Below are 20,993 nucleotides of genomic sequence, written 5' to 3' on the forward strand. Positions count from 1 at the left end.
ACAGTGGTAGAGTTTGTCAGACAGGAAGTGAACGGATGGTGAGAAAGAACAAGGTAATTTTCAAAAGGGAAGGGAATTTCTTTTTTTGATATGAAGACGTGTGGAAGGTACTTAAGTTGCTTTTTTACACTTCCTTCATTCATTCCAATCAAGCTGAGAGGAAGCTGCCAGGAGTGTGTCTACTATACAGACATGTACACTGGTAAACACATAACCACACTAGCATCAACTCATACACACATACAGTGCACAAGCTCTTGTGTACACACAAATACACACAGCCTGTACAAACATGGTGTTAGGTGGGAAAACAAACAGTAACTAAGTCTGGTCTGAGGGAAATGTGGTAAGTAGTCTCAGATGCCACACACACATACACACACACAAACACACACACACACACACACACACACACACACACACACACACACACACACACACACCAGTTTTTCCTGTCACACTCAGGATGTTTTTGAATGCACAATGTGACTACTTGTTGGTGAAAAGAAGTTGTTGTTTGAAAAGGTTCTAGGTTCTAGCCTTAATAACCAATCAACAATTTTTACTCTTGCACCATATTTTCCTCATAAAAACTGTCCAGATTGAATTCAGACCTACCTGTGAACTGATTTAAAGGGAAGTTCACCCAAAAAAAAGAAAAAAAAAACACCAGCAAAAGTAAAAATAAACAAAGTAAGAAGTTGTCTTCATATATTTTTAAAATCAGATGAGCAAGCCATCACTCACCCTTTCAATATTTGATTCCAAAAATGTAAACAGTTAATCTATAATGAAGCATATTTACTCAAGTATTTTACTACACTTCTATTCCTCATCATTTCAGGGGCAAATATTTTACAACAGACAAAAGCTGCTGTGACTTTTTATAATATGATGCATTATAACAGATGAAACTCCACAAAAGTATATTTAGTAGTTAAATTTGCCACAAAATGAAAGTTCTACTAAAGTGTACAATACAATGACAAAGTGTTCGATTATTCTGACATGAAAAGGAGCCATACTGCATATTAGGTATGTTTACTTTTGATAGTTTCGGCACATTTTGCTGAATATAACATTCTTCTATACTTTTACTTTTGTAAGATTTCGAAGGCAGGGTTTTTATTTGAAGTGAAGTATTTTTCCCTTCGTGGTATGGCTACTTTTACTCGTGTACAGGATCTAAGACAGAAATGTTGATTCCTCAACCATCATGAGAGCATGGAAGGGAACAAAACATACTGTTAAATAATAACAACAATCATGTGAAGAACAGAGTGGGGTCCATATTTACTGTACAATGCAGTCTTATGTGCCTACTTTGTTTGACCAGAAGATGGCGCTGAGGCACTTCTCAGAGGTTGTTTCTATTAAGCAATGCCAGCTCACTGATCCTATTACAAATGACAAACAGCCTATGATGAATTGAATAATGTAATTAAATAATAAACACGTACAGTCATTCATGGGCTACCGAAATAGTCAGAATACACACGTCTGGGCACAGTAAAATGACAATGAATCGAGTATCTTTTCGTGAGCCTGTGTTTGTGAGTACACACTATACTGTGTAGTACATTGGTCTGTTGACTTGGGTCATGGGGATAATGATAAAGCAAAACAGTACAATTTCATGCAGGTTTTACTACATTAAAGATATGTCAGATTTTCTCTGCTGTGTGAACTGGGATCATTATAACTCAGAATGTGGGCAGTGGATAAACATTTACAATTCACATGTGCTACTATGGACTGTTTGGGACAATTGATATTGATGTTACAGTTCATAATGTAATGTCTGTCGCTTGAAACGCAAGATGAGTACATTAAGTCAGCCAGAGACAGCCAGAGGAAGACAGGAAGTACGAGGGTTTTGCCTTCGAAATAAAAGCATTATAAAAATAATAGGCCTAATAGTGGTAAGTATTAATAATAAATAGACCTGTTGATTTGTTTTTCTGTGTAAAAGTTTTCCAGCCTTAGTAAGGTTTTTTTGTTTGTTCTATTCATTTACATTGGCAAATACGTAAACTGTATGTCTCCTTATTTGTTTGCAGTTTTTACTTTGAAACGTCTAACAGGAAATTCGTTTTTAATGACGCGATTCTGACAGGTATCACCAGTGTGCCTCACTTCACCGGTGGAGCAGAGGAGCGCAGCATTACGCAGAGCATGTAGCCGAAACTACACCAGACTGTGGAAGTTGAAGTTTTCGCTTTGTTTTTACGACATTTAGATCTTTGCCTCGTCCCTCAACTTGTTCGGAGCTAAATGACAAGTAGGCAGAGGCACAGAACCATTGAGTGATACAAGGGGCACGATGGAGAGCAAGGGATTACTTCGCTGTAAGATCGTGGTGGTCGGTGATACGCAGTGTGGCAAGACGGCTCTCCTCCACGTTTTTGCCAAAGACTCGTACCCAGAGGTAAGAGAGAACATTTCATACGGAGAGACACATGAGTGATGACTGCAGCGCAGGCGTGTGGAGTCCCCGAAACCACACGGCGCGACAAAGTCTCCATCTGCCCTGAAATTTACACCAAAACTTCTAAACCTTTTCACACCATCAGTTGGGAGCTGATTGATAACTCACAATTTATTCATTTACATTAATTTCTTTTGATGTATTTTTCCTCCTTTATTATCACGAGCTGACACGCTGTATTAGACCAGATGTTGCCCAAAGGGGATTTCGTTACAGAGGTTAAATCTTTCTTCATCATATAACTTTTTTGCTGGATCTTTGTTGTCAGTTATTATGTAAAAATGGGCCAAAATCAAATATAGACTCTTTCAGGCTTCAGATTCGTGTCCATTCAGCTGTGAACTTGTCACAGAAATCCGGGCCCTCTGCGCTTTTACGCATCAGTCCGGTCTGTAAATACGGAAGGATCACGGGTTTGACCACAGCAACAGTCACAGTGAGCACAACTGCCTCTTAGCAACACAGTGAATCACCAGTGTTTTCATATGGCAGTTAAATACTGTGAATGTCTTAATTAGAACAATCAGCATTAAACCGTTCACACAAGAGAGTTTATCCTTACTGACTGGATGACTTCCTCTTAATGATTTTCATCATAAAAAAACAAAAAAAAACGACACGATAAGCAATTTGAAGTCATCAGGAAGAATAAAGGTTTGTAATATTTAAACCTTAAATATTTTGGAGCTAACGAACACTATCCAATGAGCAGTGAACATTTTGGACAATATCAACTGAGATTTTAAATGGATAAATATTAGAACATATAATTTCCATCAAACCTGTGTTGTAGTTTTGCCAGTATGTTGATAACAATTCAATATCAGTACATATATAATGCAGTTAATTTGTAGATATTGTACTGAAAAAAACAAAACAAAAAAAACTAAATAAAGAAAAGATGTACAGATGTGGGCTAAAATGTCTTCTGTAATTGTTGAGGTTTTCTTTTTTCAATTGAGCTCTCAAACTGTTGAGGATAATGAAATCAGGGCTTGTTGACCTAAATTTCTGAATTTGGAAATAGGTCAAAGCTTAGAATTGGCCTCATCTACTTTCCACGCACACAGGCCTCTGATGTTCATCACGGCACTATCATCTGCACCACAGCTACTTGAATTAATTAGTTTTTTTTCTTCCCCCCCAACCATCACACTATCTTGATGTCCCTTAATTTGATTGTTTCGTGTAATGAAAATCACAACAAACTTCCAATCTAATTTTCGCCACGCACACGTCTCGTTTCAGAATTATGTTCCCACGGTGTTTGAGAATTACACAGCCAGCTTCGAGATCGACAAGCAGAGGATCGAGCTCAACATGTGGGACACGTCAGGTAGGACGCACTTTGGGTTTGGTTTCACCTCTGCTTTGTGTGGCCAGATTATCGTGCCAATGAGATTAAACCTGAGCTGCATCATCATCCTGTGAGGTTATTCATACGAGTCCTTGGAGCGTGCGCCGAAAACATGAGCAACCACAGCTGGAGTGTCGGGAGTGTGGTGAATGAGATTTTTCTAAGATGTGGACACAGCGCTGGCAGACGCTGAACTTGTCTCTGTTCATACAGTGTTTATGTAACTCCACTCCTGTCACCACCTTCACAGTCAATGTGACACTTGTAGTTCGTTTTGAACAGCCACTCCAGAGTTATATCAGCTCTGTGAGAGGATAAACAACTCCTCATTCAACACTTGCCTGCTCCAAGTATCTGTCACATCATAATCAACACTTAAGAGCTTGTAAAGATGGCGGCATATGCGACTTTATTACAGTTAGAATTGGCATCATGAGTTTTTCCAGTGTTTAAATAAGTTGATTTTGTTGTTTTGAGTTAACAAGTGTTGATGTCTGAGTTGTTTGTCCACTCCTAGTGCTGATGTGGCTTTGGGTCAGCTGTTACAAACTATAAAGTTAAGGCTAATGTGTGAGTAATAAGTCATTTTGTATTTCTGAGACAGAGAGAGAGAGAGAGAGAGAGAGAGAGAGAGAGAGAGTTTGTGGAGCTCAAACAGTCAGATTCTCTCAGTCTCCGGCAGAGAGCTAACTTTCTCCCTTTGTCAGCCTTTAGGCCCTTTCACATTTCATTTCCACTTCCACAACAGCACCCGAAAACTTGTTCTCACACAACCAGAAAGCAGCTTTGATACGCAGCGTTCTATTAGCCACCACCCATGCAGACAGACAGAAAGACCAGCTAGACAAGCTGGAGATTAAGAGCTGCAGCTGCTGAGGCTGGTGTTGCCTGTTGGTTCGCAGTGGGTGAGGCCACTCCACTGTGTTTGAACAACACCCATTTAAAATTAGAGGTTGTTTCTCTCTCTCTCTCTCTCACACACACACTCTCACACACACACTCTCACACACACACTCTCACACACACACTCTCACACACACACTCTCACACACACACTCTCACACACACACACACACACACACACACACACCTTTCTCTCACCGAGCTATGTGGTGTTTAACAATTATACCATAGCAATGCTTAAACAGTAATTTACTCCACCACAAGAAAAAATGCAATTAATCCTTTTGTGTGAAGCATGTGTCATTCATTATTATGTCATATTAACACAATAGAAAGCAAACATAGTGGACATAGCATTCTCAGGTGTGAATGAATGAACTTTTATGAACAACTTGTATGGTATTTCTGAAAAAGAGCCTGCATGCTCAGCACAGCGTTGCTTAACCTTCTCCATAAATAAATTTAACAAAGTCTATTCCTATCTGAGCATGTGTGCTACTGTCAAACAAAATAGGTATTACTTTTTAATAAGGATTATTTTTTAAAGGGTTTTACGAGGATACAGATCAGCCAAAGGAATTCTTTACATCCTTGCAACGCAAATGCTGAAAATATTAATGGCTTCTAACTTATGAAGCAATAACTGTTAGTGTTTAGTGTTTATATAACCATTCACTATAAGTTAGAAAGTTTGCTAAATTGTACTGAAAGTTAAAGCGGTAAAAGTAAAGAAAGGACCTTCATGGCGCCAGGGTTTAAAGGAATAGTTCAACATTTTGTAGTATTAATAATAATAAGCTGCAGACAGGAGGCGGTTAGCTTAGCTTAGCACAAAAACTGGAAACAATATCTGCCTAAAAGCACCTGTAAATCTCACTGATTAACACCCTATATCATGTCTGTTTGATATGTACAAAAACCAACAAATTTGCATGTCTGTCAGAGACAAAGAAAAAGGAGAGAGACTGGAGGGAAATGATAGCAAAGAGATATGTGGCAAAAAAAAAAAAAAAAAAAAACACAAATTATCTAGATGTGAAAATTGTTCAAATTATGCTAAGTGAAATTGCCTTCACTTTCTGTCTGAACACACCTTTAGAGGAGCTAATAACCAGATTTTTTTTTTTTTTTAACCTTTAGACAGAGGCAGTTTCAGCTGTTTCCCAATGAAATCCAGTTTTTATCTTACGCTAAACTAGCTAGTTGTTGGCTGTAGCTTCATATTTGCTGTATAGACAAAAGAGTGGTGTCACTCTTCAAAATATCACTTGATCACCTGAATGATCCACATTATGACAGGTGATCCATGTCTGACCTGAGCTGGCTTCTTCCAGCTCTCCATAAGTCACTGAGAGGAGACGTGTGCGTTGCCTCGCAGCACCCCTATGAGCTATTCTGGGTCAGTCTCAGGAGACAGGTGCATCAACACCTACATGAGTATTAAATTCCCTCTGGGACCTGCCTCTTCATACTAATGACTGAATAGGGAGGTGACTGGCACTTGGCATGCTTACAAGGATGGTTTCGTGTAAGCCTATAATACCCTTAAGTTTTTATGCCTCGGCGCCAGGCATAATGTTTTCAGGTTGTCTGTCCGCAATGTACGTACTGTATGTCCATCAATCCATCCATACGTCCCATTCCCACACTAATGACCCTCAATCAACGCTGTAACTCAGAAGGGGGAGATTGTGACCATATTTCCTGCGATTGATTGGCAGAGGCGGTAATTCTAGTTAACGTTTGGTCTTGCTTACATTTGCTGTTTCTTATGCAATCACAGTTGTGTTTGAGTATGTGTCCGTGTGTGTGTGTGTGTGTGTGTGTGTGTGTGTCCGTGTGTGTGTGTGTGTGAGTGCATGTATTCACAGGCATGTGCAGGCATGCGTAAGAGACAGCAGGGCAAATGTTTGTAAGCATTCAATTTGTCTGTGTATGGCATGCCACTGTGTGCAGCTTGCATGACAGCAGGTGAACTGAAGCATTGAGAGCGAGGCCGTGACTGAAACTCAGACATGAAACAATTATCATAGATAGATCTGTTGTGTTTTCATCACCAAGTATCATAACAGTTTGTTTTGAGTGCTTGAAATAACAGCAGCATTATATAAAGTCACAATAACAGGCTATTTTCAGTGTCAATGCTCCATCAAATTTCAGACTTGTCCTGCTGACGTCGTATTAATTATACGTTTTTTAAATTCATTCAGAAAGTGCTTTTAACAAAAGAGATTTGTTGTAAGTGGCTTCAGAGAATCGAAAGACACAAATACAGACGATAAAAGCACAGACTCTCAGATATTTTAAGATATAAAGGCCTGTGTGGATGACAGAGGAAAAGATAAGATTAGATGAAAGGGTAGATAGAGGAGAAGAGAAGGAGCAGGATGAGGGTTGTTGTACAGGCCCACCGAGAGGAGAGAGTGTTAGGCAAGGTGCCAGGACGAGCCTCCGAGCTACCCGCTCATTGTGCAGAAACAAACAGTGGATTTAATTAATCAGGCACTTGCTGGGTGACCAAACACTTGCCCCCTGTCTCCCTCATTCTTCATCTCGCTGCACCACCCACTGCCTCCTCAACCTCCTGCCTCCTTCCTTTACATCCAAACATGCTTGTTTTCAGACTCCCTGTCTCGTGGGTTAAACTCTACTCCTGCGTTTTTCTTTCTTCCTGCCAAACTAAATTGCTCCTTTAGTCTATTTTGTGTGCATCTCTGTTATCCCTTATTCTTCTCTCGATCTTTCTTCCATCTTCATCTCTTTCCTTTTCTGTCTCTCATGTATTGTTGTAGGTGGCACAGAGTCGAGATAAAGATCAGAGCAATGTGAGTCAAGCTGAGATTCAAAGTTCATTCTTGGCCTTGGAAACAGCAGTTGACAAAACAGCCTTGTCTCAAGGTTGATTTAGAAGCTGTTCATGGAGCTTTTGATTGTATCACTTCCCCAGCAGACAGGTGTCTGCACAGTTTTCATAGAATTACAGATGTTCAAATGTCCCCTTTTTCTGAGCACTTTGAAGGCTTTTCATCCATGCTGGGTTAAAAGATGAGACTCAGAAAAGTCAAGTGAGAGTCAAGTTCAAGAGCATTACTGTGGCTTTGCTGATCTTCAATCGTGACAAGGGGTTAAAGTGCTACAAGGCCAGAATAAACTTAATAAGAGGCAGTGGGGCAAATAAAAGCTTTGGGCCCCTATTTCCCTGTTGGAAATCAAAGTGCCTTAGCCTGATAATCAGACTAAATTACCCTTTTGTATTCATGCTAGCTGTCAGCAGCGAGTGACATATCCATCCCACAGACCCTCATTGTCAGTCAGCACGGGGAAGGGACAGATATATATGCTGATTCTAAAGTTGTTATTTCTGTAAATTGACTTGCAACAACCTGTCTAGTTGCATCAATCTCATCCACGCCCGCCACCATTTTTGTTCCTTTTTTTTTTTTTCTGTTGCCATTTTACCAGCTGTGGCGCAGGAACATGATGCCCTCCATTCATAAATCTGTGACTTTTTATGACAAAATCAGTTCACTCAAATTGAACTGCAGTGATACGTGAATTGGGGGCAAAGTAAACCATCATGAATTTAATGAATAATGAGTCAAGTTTAACTTTGTGATACATCTTTTCAATAAAGCGTGTGACCTTCTTGTCCTGTTAGCAACTGAGCTAACTCGCTTGTTAACTGACCGCTAGCAGGGTCACTAGAATGAGAAGGTGCCCTGAGAACAAAATGTCAAGGGGCGTAAATGCAGAGAAAATACAAACAAGCTTAAAGAGCTGTTGAGATTACCATTAGCTTTGCTAGCTAGCAGGTTAGCGGCCATCTTCAGTTCACCAACTACCGCTGTTCATCATCACAATGTTATCAAGGTTTCACTTTCTGGCACAATTTCTGCTCATAACAAATTACTCAAGTAATAATTCTCCTTCGTAAGAAGCTTCTGCAATATTTTAATGTGCAATTGACCTTGTGGAGTCATCAACTCAAGGCAATTGTTCAATCAAATCACCATAAAACAAAAAACAAATTAGACTCATAACTGCAAGCATTGTTGATTATGATTACGCAGCGGTTGTGCAGTGAGGAGCTGTTGCTCTCCAAATAAAAAATAAAAGACCCAGGTCCTAAAATGTGATCCCAGCCAACCTTATGTACTATAACACAGTTTTCATTTCTTGATTTGCCCTTCTCTGCACTTTTTCTCTTCCTCTATTTAATTTCATCTATTTCAAATATCCAGTCTGGCTGCCAACCTCTCACCAGTCTATTTCTTTCAAGGTCAGGAGTCCCACTGTATTGGGGCAGTGCCCCCTCAGCACTCTTGGACTTGATTAGCTTACCCTGCGTTTTCTTTGTCTGTCTCTCTATCTGTCTTTATGTCGCTCCCTTACTTGCTCAATCTTTTTCTCATTTCCTCTGAAAACCCCATACTCCTTTCCTCCGTGCATGCTGGCGCTTAAGACATCACATATGGCTTACTCTAATCTGTCTTTATGTGCTGTGACAAAAACAGAAAACTTGGTGGAGAATGATTTCACCGTTGATTGATTTGTTTCTGGCTCACCATCCTGCAACGTAGCAACAAATGATCTTTATGCAGCATGTATGAGGTGTTTCGTGGACATCTGTGTGCCACTGGCTGTGTGGTATATTATCTACCAGTGTGTTTTTTTTACCAGTGGATTTCCTCTTGCATTGATTGCCCAAAACGACTGTGTGTTAGAGTCAGAGCAGCTCTGACTTTGGCCTAAAGGAATTCACTTTTCACAAGCATCTGTGTGAAGCAATTATCACCCAATTTGCCAATGTGCAGTTTAAAAAGGTCATAAATTACATTAATATACAAACTCCAGGGGTGACCTTTTTATTCTTAATCATCTGGTGCTGACTTTGAATATGCACTAAGATCACGATTTTCTAGAATCCAAGGTTATTATAAGCCATCAAACATGTAGTGGTGGTATAACAATTTCTTTGTGCAAAGCACAGTGCACAATAGGAAAAAGATTGTATTTACAATGTGGGGCAAGGGAGCCATATGAATGCTAATGTTGCTCCGTCTGCCTGATGTGAAAATTGGCAGATGTTTGCCATGTGATGTTTATCATGTCAACTTAAGGTAATAAAATGTATTTTTTTTAGCTTGTTTCTGCTATTGCCGGGTTAGAAGTCTTTGATTAGGAGAATTTTAACAACATATTTCATATTTTAACTTTAGTCACCTAGTGACTAATTATGCTGAATAATTAGCAATTTCTCTACAACATAAGAGCTTTACTCACGCTGCAGTAATGCACATAACAAGGTTTGAAATTGGGGTTTGAAGTTTTATTTTCTTATCTTTGTTGGACACATTAAGAACCAGTGCAGAGAAAATGTCATTTTAGTTTAATTCTAAGTTTATTTTCCTGTGTTGCTGGCGGATGAGAAAAAGCGGTTTCATGCCTCCAGGAAACTCTTGCCACAAAAATACAACCTCCCAAAAGATGCGGGTTTCACAGCTGAGAATGTGAAAATGTGAGGTAAGAGTCAATCAAACAACTGGCTCAACCTGCAGCGTCACACCTTAAAACAGCGAGCAGCAAAGGAACGCATTGAGGTTTGCTGCCTTGAACTCCGTCCTCCAGGCAGCTTCCTGTTCAGAAGCATGAAACCTGAATTTTCTGTCATAGTTCCTTCAGGGCCAGACGAGTCAACGAGTACATGTCCCAACATGTTTTTAAACACACGTACCATATATGCGCTGCTCTTTCCGTCACATACAGTGCAAACATCGCTGGCACTGTACACCCTTTAAAGACCCTGTTGCATCCCTCCATACATCCATCCCAGGTTGATGGGAGTCTGTGGCACAGATTGCCTTAACAATCCATCATTCATTCATGAGCAGCTTTTATGACCCCAGTTACATGTTGGCTCCTTGAAAGCACTACCAGAATGCGCCCTGACCGAGCATCTGTGTGTGAGTGTGAGTGGCACCTGGCTCAATGACAGGAATGAACAGAGAAAATGGCTTGTTATGTTGTAGCGTTTCAGAGGCTTTTTGGATAGGAGTGCAGATAGCAGGGAACTGGGTCTTTGGTCCAAGTGCTGTTGGTTTTTTCTGCTTACCATGTGCAGTGGTGTGTATGTTAGTGTGAGTAAGCGTATGAGTAAGTGCTCTGAGAGATCAGAGGAGTGGGAAAATATATAAATAGAGACAGTGAATAGACAGAGGGATATAGTGTCAAAGTGAAGTGCTCAGTTTTAAGTGCTCATGTATAGGAGGAAGCATGCTGAGTGAGGACTAAATGAGTGTCAGTAGGTTTTCATGATGTGAGCCTGTGCTCCAGTCAATCTGGTCTGACGCTCCTCTGCTCATGCAGCCCATTAGAAGACCAAGGGTACATTGAAAATCAATGGCCTACATGCGTCTCCACTCTCATTCCCAGGGGATGCCCGGTCTGTCTCTCAGCACTGGTGCATGTGTAACTGAGCGGTCTGTCTAGAAGAGACACCAAGTCTGGATGAACATGCACACAGTAACACTAACTTCTAGATACAACTTTTGTACTTTTGCATGAGACCTTTTTTTTATTTTTAACTTATTTTCAAAATTCACTTTCAGCACTCATGTGACTTTTTAACAAATTTAGTAATTCACTCACACTCTACCAGACCAGACCAAGCATCATCAGCTTTCATTATGTCCCAAAAATGTGGTTTAAATTTTCTTTTAGACATGGAGGCACTGTTTTGTGAAATGCATACCTGCAAACTGTCCACCATTTTCAAACATTTTCATGTTTTTCTTTTTTCTTTTTTTTCACAGTTTTCTGTTTAATGTATTGACGTTTTTAAACATTTACTTTCATTCAGTTAAGCCATGACAGGAGGGAGGTATAACAAATTCAAAACCAAAACACCAGCTAGCAGTAGCTCCTGAGCTAATGCAAACTTCTGTGATAAACAGGAGGGTTGAAGACCATACTCATGGAAATGTTTGACAGGACAACAAAAACTGAACATTTAAAATGATACCAGGCCATGCAGGTACACAAAGGATTAGTACAGTGGTTTAAAAATACAATGGCTCAGTTGTTACATTACATGACTGGAACAAGGTAATTAGACTCTGTAGTGCACTTTGTTTAGACACAAAAACACACACAGAGGGCACTCATGGGGTCTATCCATCCACTTAAGACCCCGTCTGTCCCTTATCTATAATGCAAGACATAGCTATGACCACTCTGTCCAACCCCCAACACCTCAGCTATTACTGAGAGGACTGGAGGGGATGGGGGCGGTGGTGACCCTATTTCTACTGTATAGTGATATTCTGTCATTTGTACTGTGCAGAGAAACACTAGTGTTCCCTGGTTTTATCTTCCTTTATATTCGTTTTGATAAGTGACTTAAATAAATCACAAAATCACTAAGCCATGTCAACGCAGGAAGCAGATCAATAATGGCTTATAACAGTCGATCAGGTGATGGAAATGCTGAGCAGAAAAATCAAATAAATTGCAAACTGATCCATTTTGCAGTTCAGTCGGATCAGATGAGCTCAAGCCTTTCTTCACTGCCACCTCGTCATGTTACAAATGTCTCAATTCTGTTATCCAACACTGTTAATCACTGATTTACTCTACAAAAATTATAGTAAAAGTGAGTTTGCAATGACTTATAGTAGGGCTGCAAATAACTTCCATAATTGATTAATATCCCAGTTATATTCTCGATTCTTCTCAGTTGTTTGGTTTATATTACATCAGAAAACACATAAAAATACCCACAATTTCCCTAAAGCCTAAGATGATGTCATAAAATGTCTTGTTTTGTCCCGTGAACAGTCCAAAACCCAAACATTCCCTGTCAGTTGATTAACCGACTAATCTAACTGTTTGTTTCAGCTAAACAACATGGATCAGGGGTTCATATATTTTCTCTGGGTTTGAACCCACATTCGGGACTGCACACAAACTGCTCCGAACTTTACAGCACATAAAATCCCAACAGGAGCTGGCAGTTTTAATGTGAAGGGGAGATGCCCAGATGCCAGTCGGTTCGCTCCGTCATTAATTTTAAGGAATCCTGCAGGATTACTGCTGATTTCCGGCACAACTGTGCTCACTGGCAGCTCCTTCCCTCTGTGCCCACTGAGTAAGAAATATGCCAGAGCATCACATAGAATCTCTCGCTGAAATCCAGCCTGATATTCTGTTATTGGTCTCCTCTATACATTAAAAACTTAGGTCAGACTTGAGTAATCTCATGAGTAAATGTTTAAAGAATATCATAACCTGACGTTTCAGAGCAAAGACTCGTCAAACTGTCTTCATCGAAGGACTTCAGTGAAGTACATGTCAGATACTGTACACTTCTGCAACATGTGTGTGGTATGGAAAATTAAAATCTGTAGCCACACTGCTGACAGGCACATTGTGCAGAGACTGTTTGCCACTTGATATGATTGGCAGCACCACCATCACTCATTCCTCCACGCTGCTTTTCAGGCTATTGTTTGCTATTCAATAAGAGAAGTGTGCATGACAACAAGCACCGTTTACTGCAATTACATAAATCCATGATTTATATACATCTAAACTGGATTATTCTGGTTCAATTTCACCACGAAGTTCAGTCAAATTTTGAATTAAATTAAGCACTTATCTTCTCAAGGTCTGTGAGCATGCAACTGTTTAATTGGCTGTGGTAACATTTCAAATTAAGTGATACTCATCAGGCATTTGAACATATCGTAATCGCATTGTAAAACATACTGCTAGTGTGCTTTCCTTATTATCTTATTAAGTTTTGTGAAACTACTTTTCCAAGGTCAAGAATGAACTTTTAACAGCATGTCATTTTCCTATTATTAAAAGGATATTCCAGTGATCTAGTATTGCCCTTCCATAAAGTTGAGTTGTGGGACTCACAAGTCACGAATTTGTAGTCTCCAAGCCCAGTCCATTATAATCCTGATAACATTCTGGAGTCATTTTCTCAGACTTGACAAAGCTGATCATAAACTGATCATCATGTGTAAATTTGGTTGAGTGTCCCTTTAACTTCAAGGTTTTAGGCCCACTGAGACATTTCTCCTGAGGAGAAACATCAAGACACTTGTTACTTCAAACATATTACAAACATTTGTAAGAAATCCATCATATGATCAGATATTTCTAGCTGGATGACTCACAAACAAAATGGTTAACACCTTCATGTTAAAATTAAGTGAACTTTAAAAGTAATTCTGAGCAGACACAAAGACAAGCAGCGCAGCACATTGGCTGCTCTGCAGGGTGTCTCAGAGTGTTTGTGCATATATGCTGAATGATTAGCCACGCTGAGCGAGAGTGTGTGTGTCTACTGAGTGGACCCTATTACTGTATGATAATCATCTGAAAGTACAGGCTGATTTCTCTTCTGTTATTTACTAGACAGTCGTATTGTTCCAGCATTTCACACAGCATGAGTGTGCAGCACTAATGCTTAATCTCAGCAGGTGGCATTATTTATATGTTCAGGTGGTGGAAGAAAAATACATTAATCAATAGCATTAAATTGTACTGCCGTGTCCTCTCTGGATGTATTTCAGGAACCCAGACCTGCATGAAATTCTTAAAAAGGCATTATTTCTTCAGACGGGCATAACTGGGACAAACAGGATTTTAATATTAATGAACATTACTATGCAGTGATGGAAGCTGGCCCATAAAAGAGGATTAATAATGATTTTTCTGTGCAAACATCTCAAGGTGCATGTGTTTCTTCTGAATCATGCGGCGTTGTGAATTCTGAGAGATACGTCATGCCGTCTCTTCTCAGTCACTTCACAGCTTTGAGGTTGACTAATTAAAGAAATTTCCCAAAATACAACAGTGGATGTTTAATAATGAACTAAGACAGTATGAGGAAACCTTTTTCCTCATACTGGATATCTCCGGAGCATTAAAAAAAAATCACTAACAAGATTTACCATATTTAATATAGAATAGATTATATGACTCTCCTCATTTCATAATTAAGAAACCTGCCCAGTGGGGCTCATTAAAAAGGTCGCTCGTCAAGTAAAAACTTCTGTACCTCCAAGCTGAACTTGCAATACAATCTGGAATATACAGATGAATAAAAGAGACGAACCTGAAAACATGATTGGAGAAACACAACAACTGCAGATGCTTCCATATGCCATTTGTCAATGATGTATTTGTGTATAAATGTGTTGTGTTGATCTTTATCGTGGTACATGTGTCTCTAATTTAGAATAAGGTTTTACCGGCATCAATTTAGTGCTTAATTTTTATTTTCTTTGTATCATAGACACAGACAGATGTAGAAGTGTTGTTTTGCCATTTTTGAATGGTTGTTATTTTGATGTTTCAAAAGGTTGGACAAAAAAGGAAGATGGACTATTTCATTAGTAGTTTATTCAGATTTATGAAATTTGCTGCAGACATGAACATTTGAAACCATTTAAATGAGAGGTCTTTAATTTTTGATTGCACACACGCACGCCAGTAAGCAGAATCTTACGTTGGACTGTTGGTCAGACAAGCTATTTCAATATGTCACATTCAGCTCTAGGAAATAGTGGTGATGACACTCATCATTAGATGCAGCCTTACTTCCCAGAAAAGCAGCAATTTCATCACCTTCACACTTTCTCCCTATCCTACCTGTCTAACTCATTTTGTTTTGTGACACACCTGGCATGTCCTGCACCAAAAGGACCAGTGTGAAGGATTTAGGGCTTTTTCACACCTGCGTGTTTAGTCCGTTTAAACTAAACCCTGGATCGTTTCCCCCCTTAGTACGATTCGTTTGGGCCAGTGTGAAAACAGTAATCACATTCGGGTGTGGACCAAAACAATCGCACCAACACCCTTACAAGTAGGTGGTCCCGATCCGGTCCCAAACGAACTCTGGAGCAGTTCATTTTTGGTGTTTCAAGAGGTCTGCACTCAATCCGACCCTACTAGCAGGTGAACTCACAAGTTTGAGCTAGACGGTTCCCGTAACCTTCTTCCTGTGTTTACTTTCCTGCTTCAGCCAGACAATCTGACCGATAAGCTGAGTGAACGTTTTAACGTGGTTTGATGCATTTTGGGTCACTGGAATTTTTCTCTGTGTGAAAGCAAACTGAACCAACGGGAAAATGCCACAAGTTTACAAACTCACCAACTGATTCGGACCAGAGCAAACAAACTTTAGGTGTGAAAACGCCCTTAGTGGCATCTACCAATGAGGTTTCAACCAACTGAATACCCTCACACCTCCCTTTCCAAGCAGGTAGGAGAATCTACGGTGGCCTTTGAGTGACAAAAAAAAATGCAAAATGTCCTCTTTAGAGCCAGTGTTTAGTTTGTCTGTTCTGGACTAATGTAGAAACATGGCGGTGCAACATATTGGGCTCCATGGAAGAGGACCCACTCCCTATGGAGATATAAAGGGCTCATTCTAAGCTAATGAAAACACAACGATTCTTAGTTTCAGGTGAAAATACACTGATGAGAACATAGTTATCAATATTATATTCCATTTCTACCAACAGAGTCCCCTAAATCTTACACACTGGCCCTTTAAGCCCTCTGTGCATTTACATTTTCAAAGCATGGTGACAAATTTAGCTTCATGAGTTACATTACTGTAGGAAACTTGGTCTCGTAAAAGATACCATTCAGACATTACGTGAGTCTTTCAGGGGGGGCAAACCTCTCTCAGCAGCCACAAACTACAAGCCAAAGAACAAGCCTTTAAAAGCAGAACACAAGTGGATTACATAAGACGACAAGAGGGCATGGACAGTACAAGCTTACCCGTGTGTTGTTGCGAACGACCAAACAGACAAGAGAAAAAAGGAAACGCAGCTTTTTGTAAGCATCAAACATCAAACACATGACAGCCCCATGTGGAGTCACAGCGTGGTGTTTCTGTTTCCTAGGCTGTTGTGCGTCACTGTGCCAAACGTTGCACAGCAGCCACACACTAAAAACACATCTGATGTTTCATTGGTTCCCTTTAAGTGAAACTTAAATATTAACCTGTATCTGTGTTCAGTTTTTAAGCTAGTTATGAAGCTTGCAAATATTTCAAAAAGATTTGTGCCGGACAAAAATGTAATTCTATGTGACCGGTGGCGACGCGGAAGTAAATGAACTGTAAACGTATTAAATGACACTCATGTTGTCCTGTGAGAGCAGCTAAATACATGTGGCCCTCCAGTGGCTGAGTGTCTTTTAAGAGTTTGTGCTGGATCAGAGGGTTTTAGACAGAGACAGATGGGGTTGAAGTTTCTTTGTGCTGCTGCTACAACAGCAGGAATTTTCCCATGAGGGGCATCATACTACAGGTCCCAGAGAGGGTCAAAAAAGCTCATAGATCAATACACATTAGCTGCTGCTCGAGCACTGAACATGGATTAGTTGACATCGTGGAACCTTGAGGCTCGCAGTCTGGACGGTCTGTGTGTGTGTGTGTATCACTGTGAATTTGTGCTTCTTACAAAGTAAGTCAAGTAAGCTCCACCATTATCCAAGATTATATTAATAGCAGTTTCATCAGGAATAGTGAAGCTGAATTAATTTTCTAAGCATGAATAATTTCCTGATTCTTTACATCTGAAGTATATTTTAATGATCACAAACGTGAGATGATCATTACTGTAACCTCAGACCTTTTTTTTCCCCTCAGACTTTCTGTTCTTGATGCCATCAATCACTATATTCTATAGAGTATTGACCTTTATTAAAATGATTCAACACACACATTTTGGGAAATACACATAATCACTTTCTTTCCAAGAGTTCGATGAGAAGATTGATACCACTCTAATATTTGTGCATTAAATATTGTATAGAGCGAGAGCCAGGAGTTGATTAGCTTAGCTTAGCATAAAGACTGAAAGCAGGGGGAAACAGCCAAAGTTTATGAACACATAGCACATGGCTGTTGTTGCCAAGTAATTGTTACAGCAGGTAACTCGCTGTTGGACCACAAACCAAGGGCATCAGATTCATTTCAGAGGTAGGGGGGGGGCAAAAATTTTGTGCTACCCATATTGAGCAACAACTCAATTCCATTATTTTTTGAGTACATGGAGCTCTGTGCATGGCTCCCTGCTGAGCTCACACACCTCCAGCTGCTGCAGAGACCATGGCATGGGGCGTGCAGGCAACCAGGAGAAGCCACTCCTCTCTCCGGCCTGGTGCCTGCGTCTGCAGGGTGTCACCACCGGCTGGCTGCAAGATTGTGAATCTGATAGCCAACACGGTGCAGCACAGGGCTCCAGATACTCAGCTGAACATGAGAGAGGCACAGAGATGGTTTGAGGTTCTCTCCAAGCCTGAACTTCAACATCCAGCAATACCTTACAATGTCTGCAAACTGCATGGCATCTCCACCAGCAGCTTGCAGACACAGATTAATCATGTTATCGGAAGGCTAAAGCTGTCATGCTTTTTATGTCATTTCAAACATTTTATTCTCATTTTGCCACACCACTTTTCAACTATCGTTTACTTCATATCACCCATATTTCAGTGAAAATCTTGTTAAATGTGTGGTAAAAAATTAAGTTAACACTGTTAACAAGTTAACATGAATAAGCGGCATGTGGAGACATCACTGAAACCACACAGGTGTCTTGTGTGTAAACCTTGTTTTTGGCAGGAGGGAGGCTGGTCTTTATATTACATTTACTCATTTGGCAGATGCTTTTACACAGCGTCTAAAGCCTCAGTGCAGTAGGAGACCTTGGTGTAAGTACTAAGTACTACATCTATTCAATAAGTGCAGGGAGATCAGGTAAAGAAGTGCACCAAAAGTACATAGTAAGTGCTAGTAAGGCATGTTAAGGTGTTAGGAGAGGAGTAGCTCTTGGAAGAAATTAATCTTCAAGAGATTCTTGAGCATAGAGAGGGACGCCTCTGCTCCGACAGCATTCGTTTCCACCATCGGGGAACTGCAGTCGAAAGCAGCGATTGCCTTGTGTACAAAGATGGAAATGCCAGACGACATTCCTTAGAGGAACGCAGTGGCTGAGAAGGAGCACAAGCCTATGTGAGTTGAAGTAGAATGATGCAGATCCAGAAGTCACTCTGAGGGCAAGCATTAGTGACTTGAATTTGATTTGGGCGGCCATGGGTAGCCAGTGCAGGTCGATGAGTAGCGGAATGACAAGTGCCCTTTTAGGCTGATCGAAGACCAGACAGGCTGCTGCGTTCTGGACCATCTGCGAGGGTTTCAGTGTGAGTCCACCAGAATGATATTGCAGTAGTCGAAGCCAGAGATAACCACGGTCTGGACCAAGAGATGCTAATGCACTTTAATCTGCTATAATCCTAAATATCCTTCATGTGCAAACAAGGCTTCTTCTGTCAAACGCAACACTAACATGTGTCACTGTTGTGACCTGAGTCATTTTCTGCATAATTCCATTGACAGAGCTCTAAAACAAATGTACTGATGTGAAGCAGACAGAGTGTAGGTTTTGAAATGCTCTCCGCCTGAATGATTTTCTCATGCTCATGTTGCAAGATGTCTCAGGCGATGAACTGAGTCATGGAGCCTTGGGTCTGTTGGTCGGTCCCTCCCTTTTACCTGTAAATTGTATTGTTTACTCGTGTGTATTGAAAAAACAAGGTGCAGCATGTTAGTCAGCTTAAAGAGACTGGTAATCAGATTTTGAATTTTTTAACCTGCAATAACTGACTTCTTGGCCACTTGCGGGCAGCAGAAACAAGCTGTAAACGCAAGACTGACATATTATCACCTTATAGTCATCAGATTAAGTTGCAAACTTGTTAGCAAACAGTTGCCTATTCACACATGATGAAGATACAGAGTAACTTAAGTTGTGTTTCTGGCTACCTGATGAATGTAAGCCTAATATTCAGTGTCCTTTTAGTTTTGGTCTACATCAAACCTCAGCTGCTACATGTTCCATTATGTTCACCAGCTAGTCGCTTACTTTGTTTGTGTGCAGTTTGGTGCTGGGCAGGTAGTAAACAGTGTTTTTTTTTTTTTAGAGATTTGTCAGTGTAAACAGCCTCGTCCTGCAGCCAAAAACACAAATGAGAGCGGCGACCGTGAACCAAAACAGTAAAGAGAGTTTGCCAGAAAACCAAAGCGCTAAAATAAGCTGTAAAGTACTGTAGAGCGGAGTCTGGTGATCATTCTCTGTGGGGTCATCACAATGAGCAACCTCTTTCACATACAACTAGACATGTGATCTATTATTAATATGAAAAACTGATTATATGCTGCTTTAACCACAGTGGTATCAATCTTTTAACGAACATAAAGAAAGCAAGCAAGCCTATTTCACAAAATGTACTATGTGTATGTAACTACTCTTTTAAGAAACATTTCTAACATCTAAACAACCTCTTGCATGTTGTCAGGATGGTTGATGACACAACCCAAAAGCCTTTTGACAGCTTAGTTTAATGAGTTTTATTCAAAGCCGGCTTTGGCAGGTATCTGTTTTTGGAACCACTGAGACGACGAGGAGGATTCAAGAGCAAAGGGACTTTAATCCCAGGAGGGTCTTGGTGCTTGTTTATTCTGGCAGGGGTAGGTAGGTAGACTGAACAGAGGAGGACTTGGCAGAGCAATAAACAACTACATTACTGAAGAATTACCAACTAACTGAATCCCGCAGAGAGAAGCAATCACCTTCACTTGATAGACAAGTTACTGAATAAATGGATCACGTTTTGTTTTGTTTTTTAAAGGGCAGTGCAACTAAAACAAAGCAATCTGAATACAGAATCCCACACAGCTCGGTTAGATAGCACACACTGATCCCTGGTTACCTGCAACATGGGAGCTTGTGTTCCCTTGGCGCAGTGACGGTTGCAGAGTGGAATCAGCACCCTGGACAGTTCTTGTAAATCAGCTTATTTGAGAGTCAATTTACCAGCCATGTTGTTGTCTACAATTGTTACTTGCTGTAACATTTATAATAGAGAATAGATTTCCACTTACATTATTTCTGCTTGAAAAAATGTAGAAGAAGTACTAGGAAGTAGCTTTTTAAAATTACATTAAAGCATAATGGAGTGCCATTATGTTACTATTCTGCATTCTGCCATGTTTTTTTTTTACTTCTCGTTGCCTTGGGAAGGTTGGGAGGGACTTAATTGTTTTGATCTGATGTTTTATACACACTGAGGGGTGGTGGTGAACTGAGGTAAAGTCAAGTTGACTCATACTTTATACTAGCTTAAGTTGTTGTTCAGACTTCCACACAACAA

At 40.2% G+C, this 20,993-nt stretch overlaps 1 protein-coding gene across 1 annotated transcript in view; it reads left to right on the forward strand.

Annotated features, from left to right (window-relative positions):
* Positions 1-2,163: 2,163 nt before the first annotated feature.
* Positions 2,164-20,993, forward strand: part of LOC111219857 (rho-related GTP-binding protein RhoN-like) — a 29,613-nt gene continuing 10,783 nt past the window's right edge. The window contains exons 1-2 of the mRNA XM_022742692.1: positions 2,164-2,428; positions 3,737-3,824. Coding sequence (XP_022598413.1) covers positions 2,324-2,428; positions 3,737-3,824 — 193 coding nt within the window. The 5' untranslated portion in view covers positions 2,164-2,323. The remainder of the gene's footprint in view (positions 2,429-3,736; positions 3,825-20,993) is intronic.

The sequence above is a fragment of the Seriola dumerili genome, unplaced genomic scaffold (assembly GCF_002260705.1).
Source record: "Seriola dumerili isolate Sdu_G_001 unplaced genomic scaffold, Sdu_1.0 BDQW01000068.1, whole genome shotgun sequence".
In the NCBI taxonomy this organism is placed as follows: Eukaryota; Metazoa; Chordata; class Actinopteri; order Carangiformes; family Carangidae; genus Seriola; species Seriola dumerili.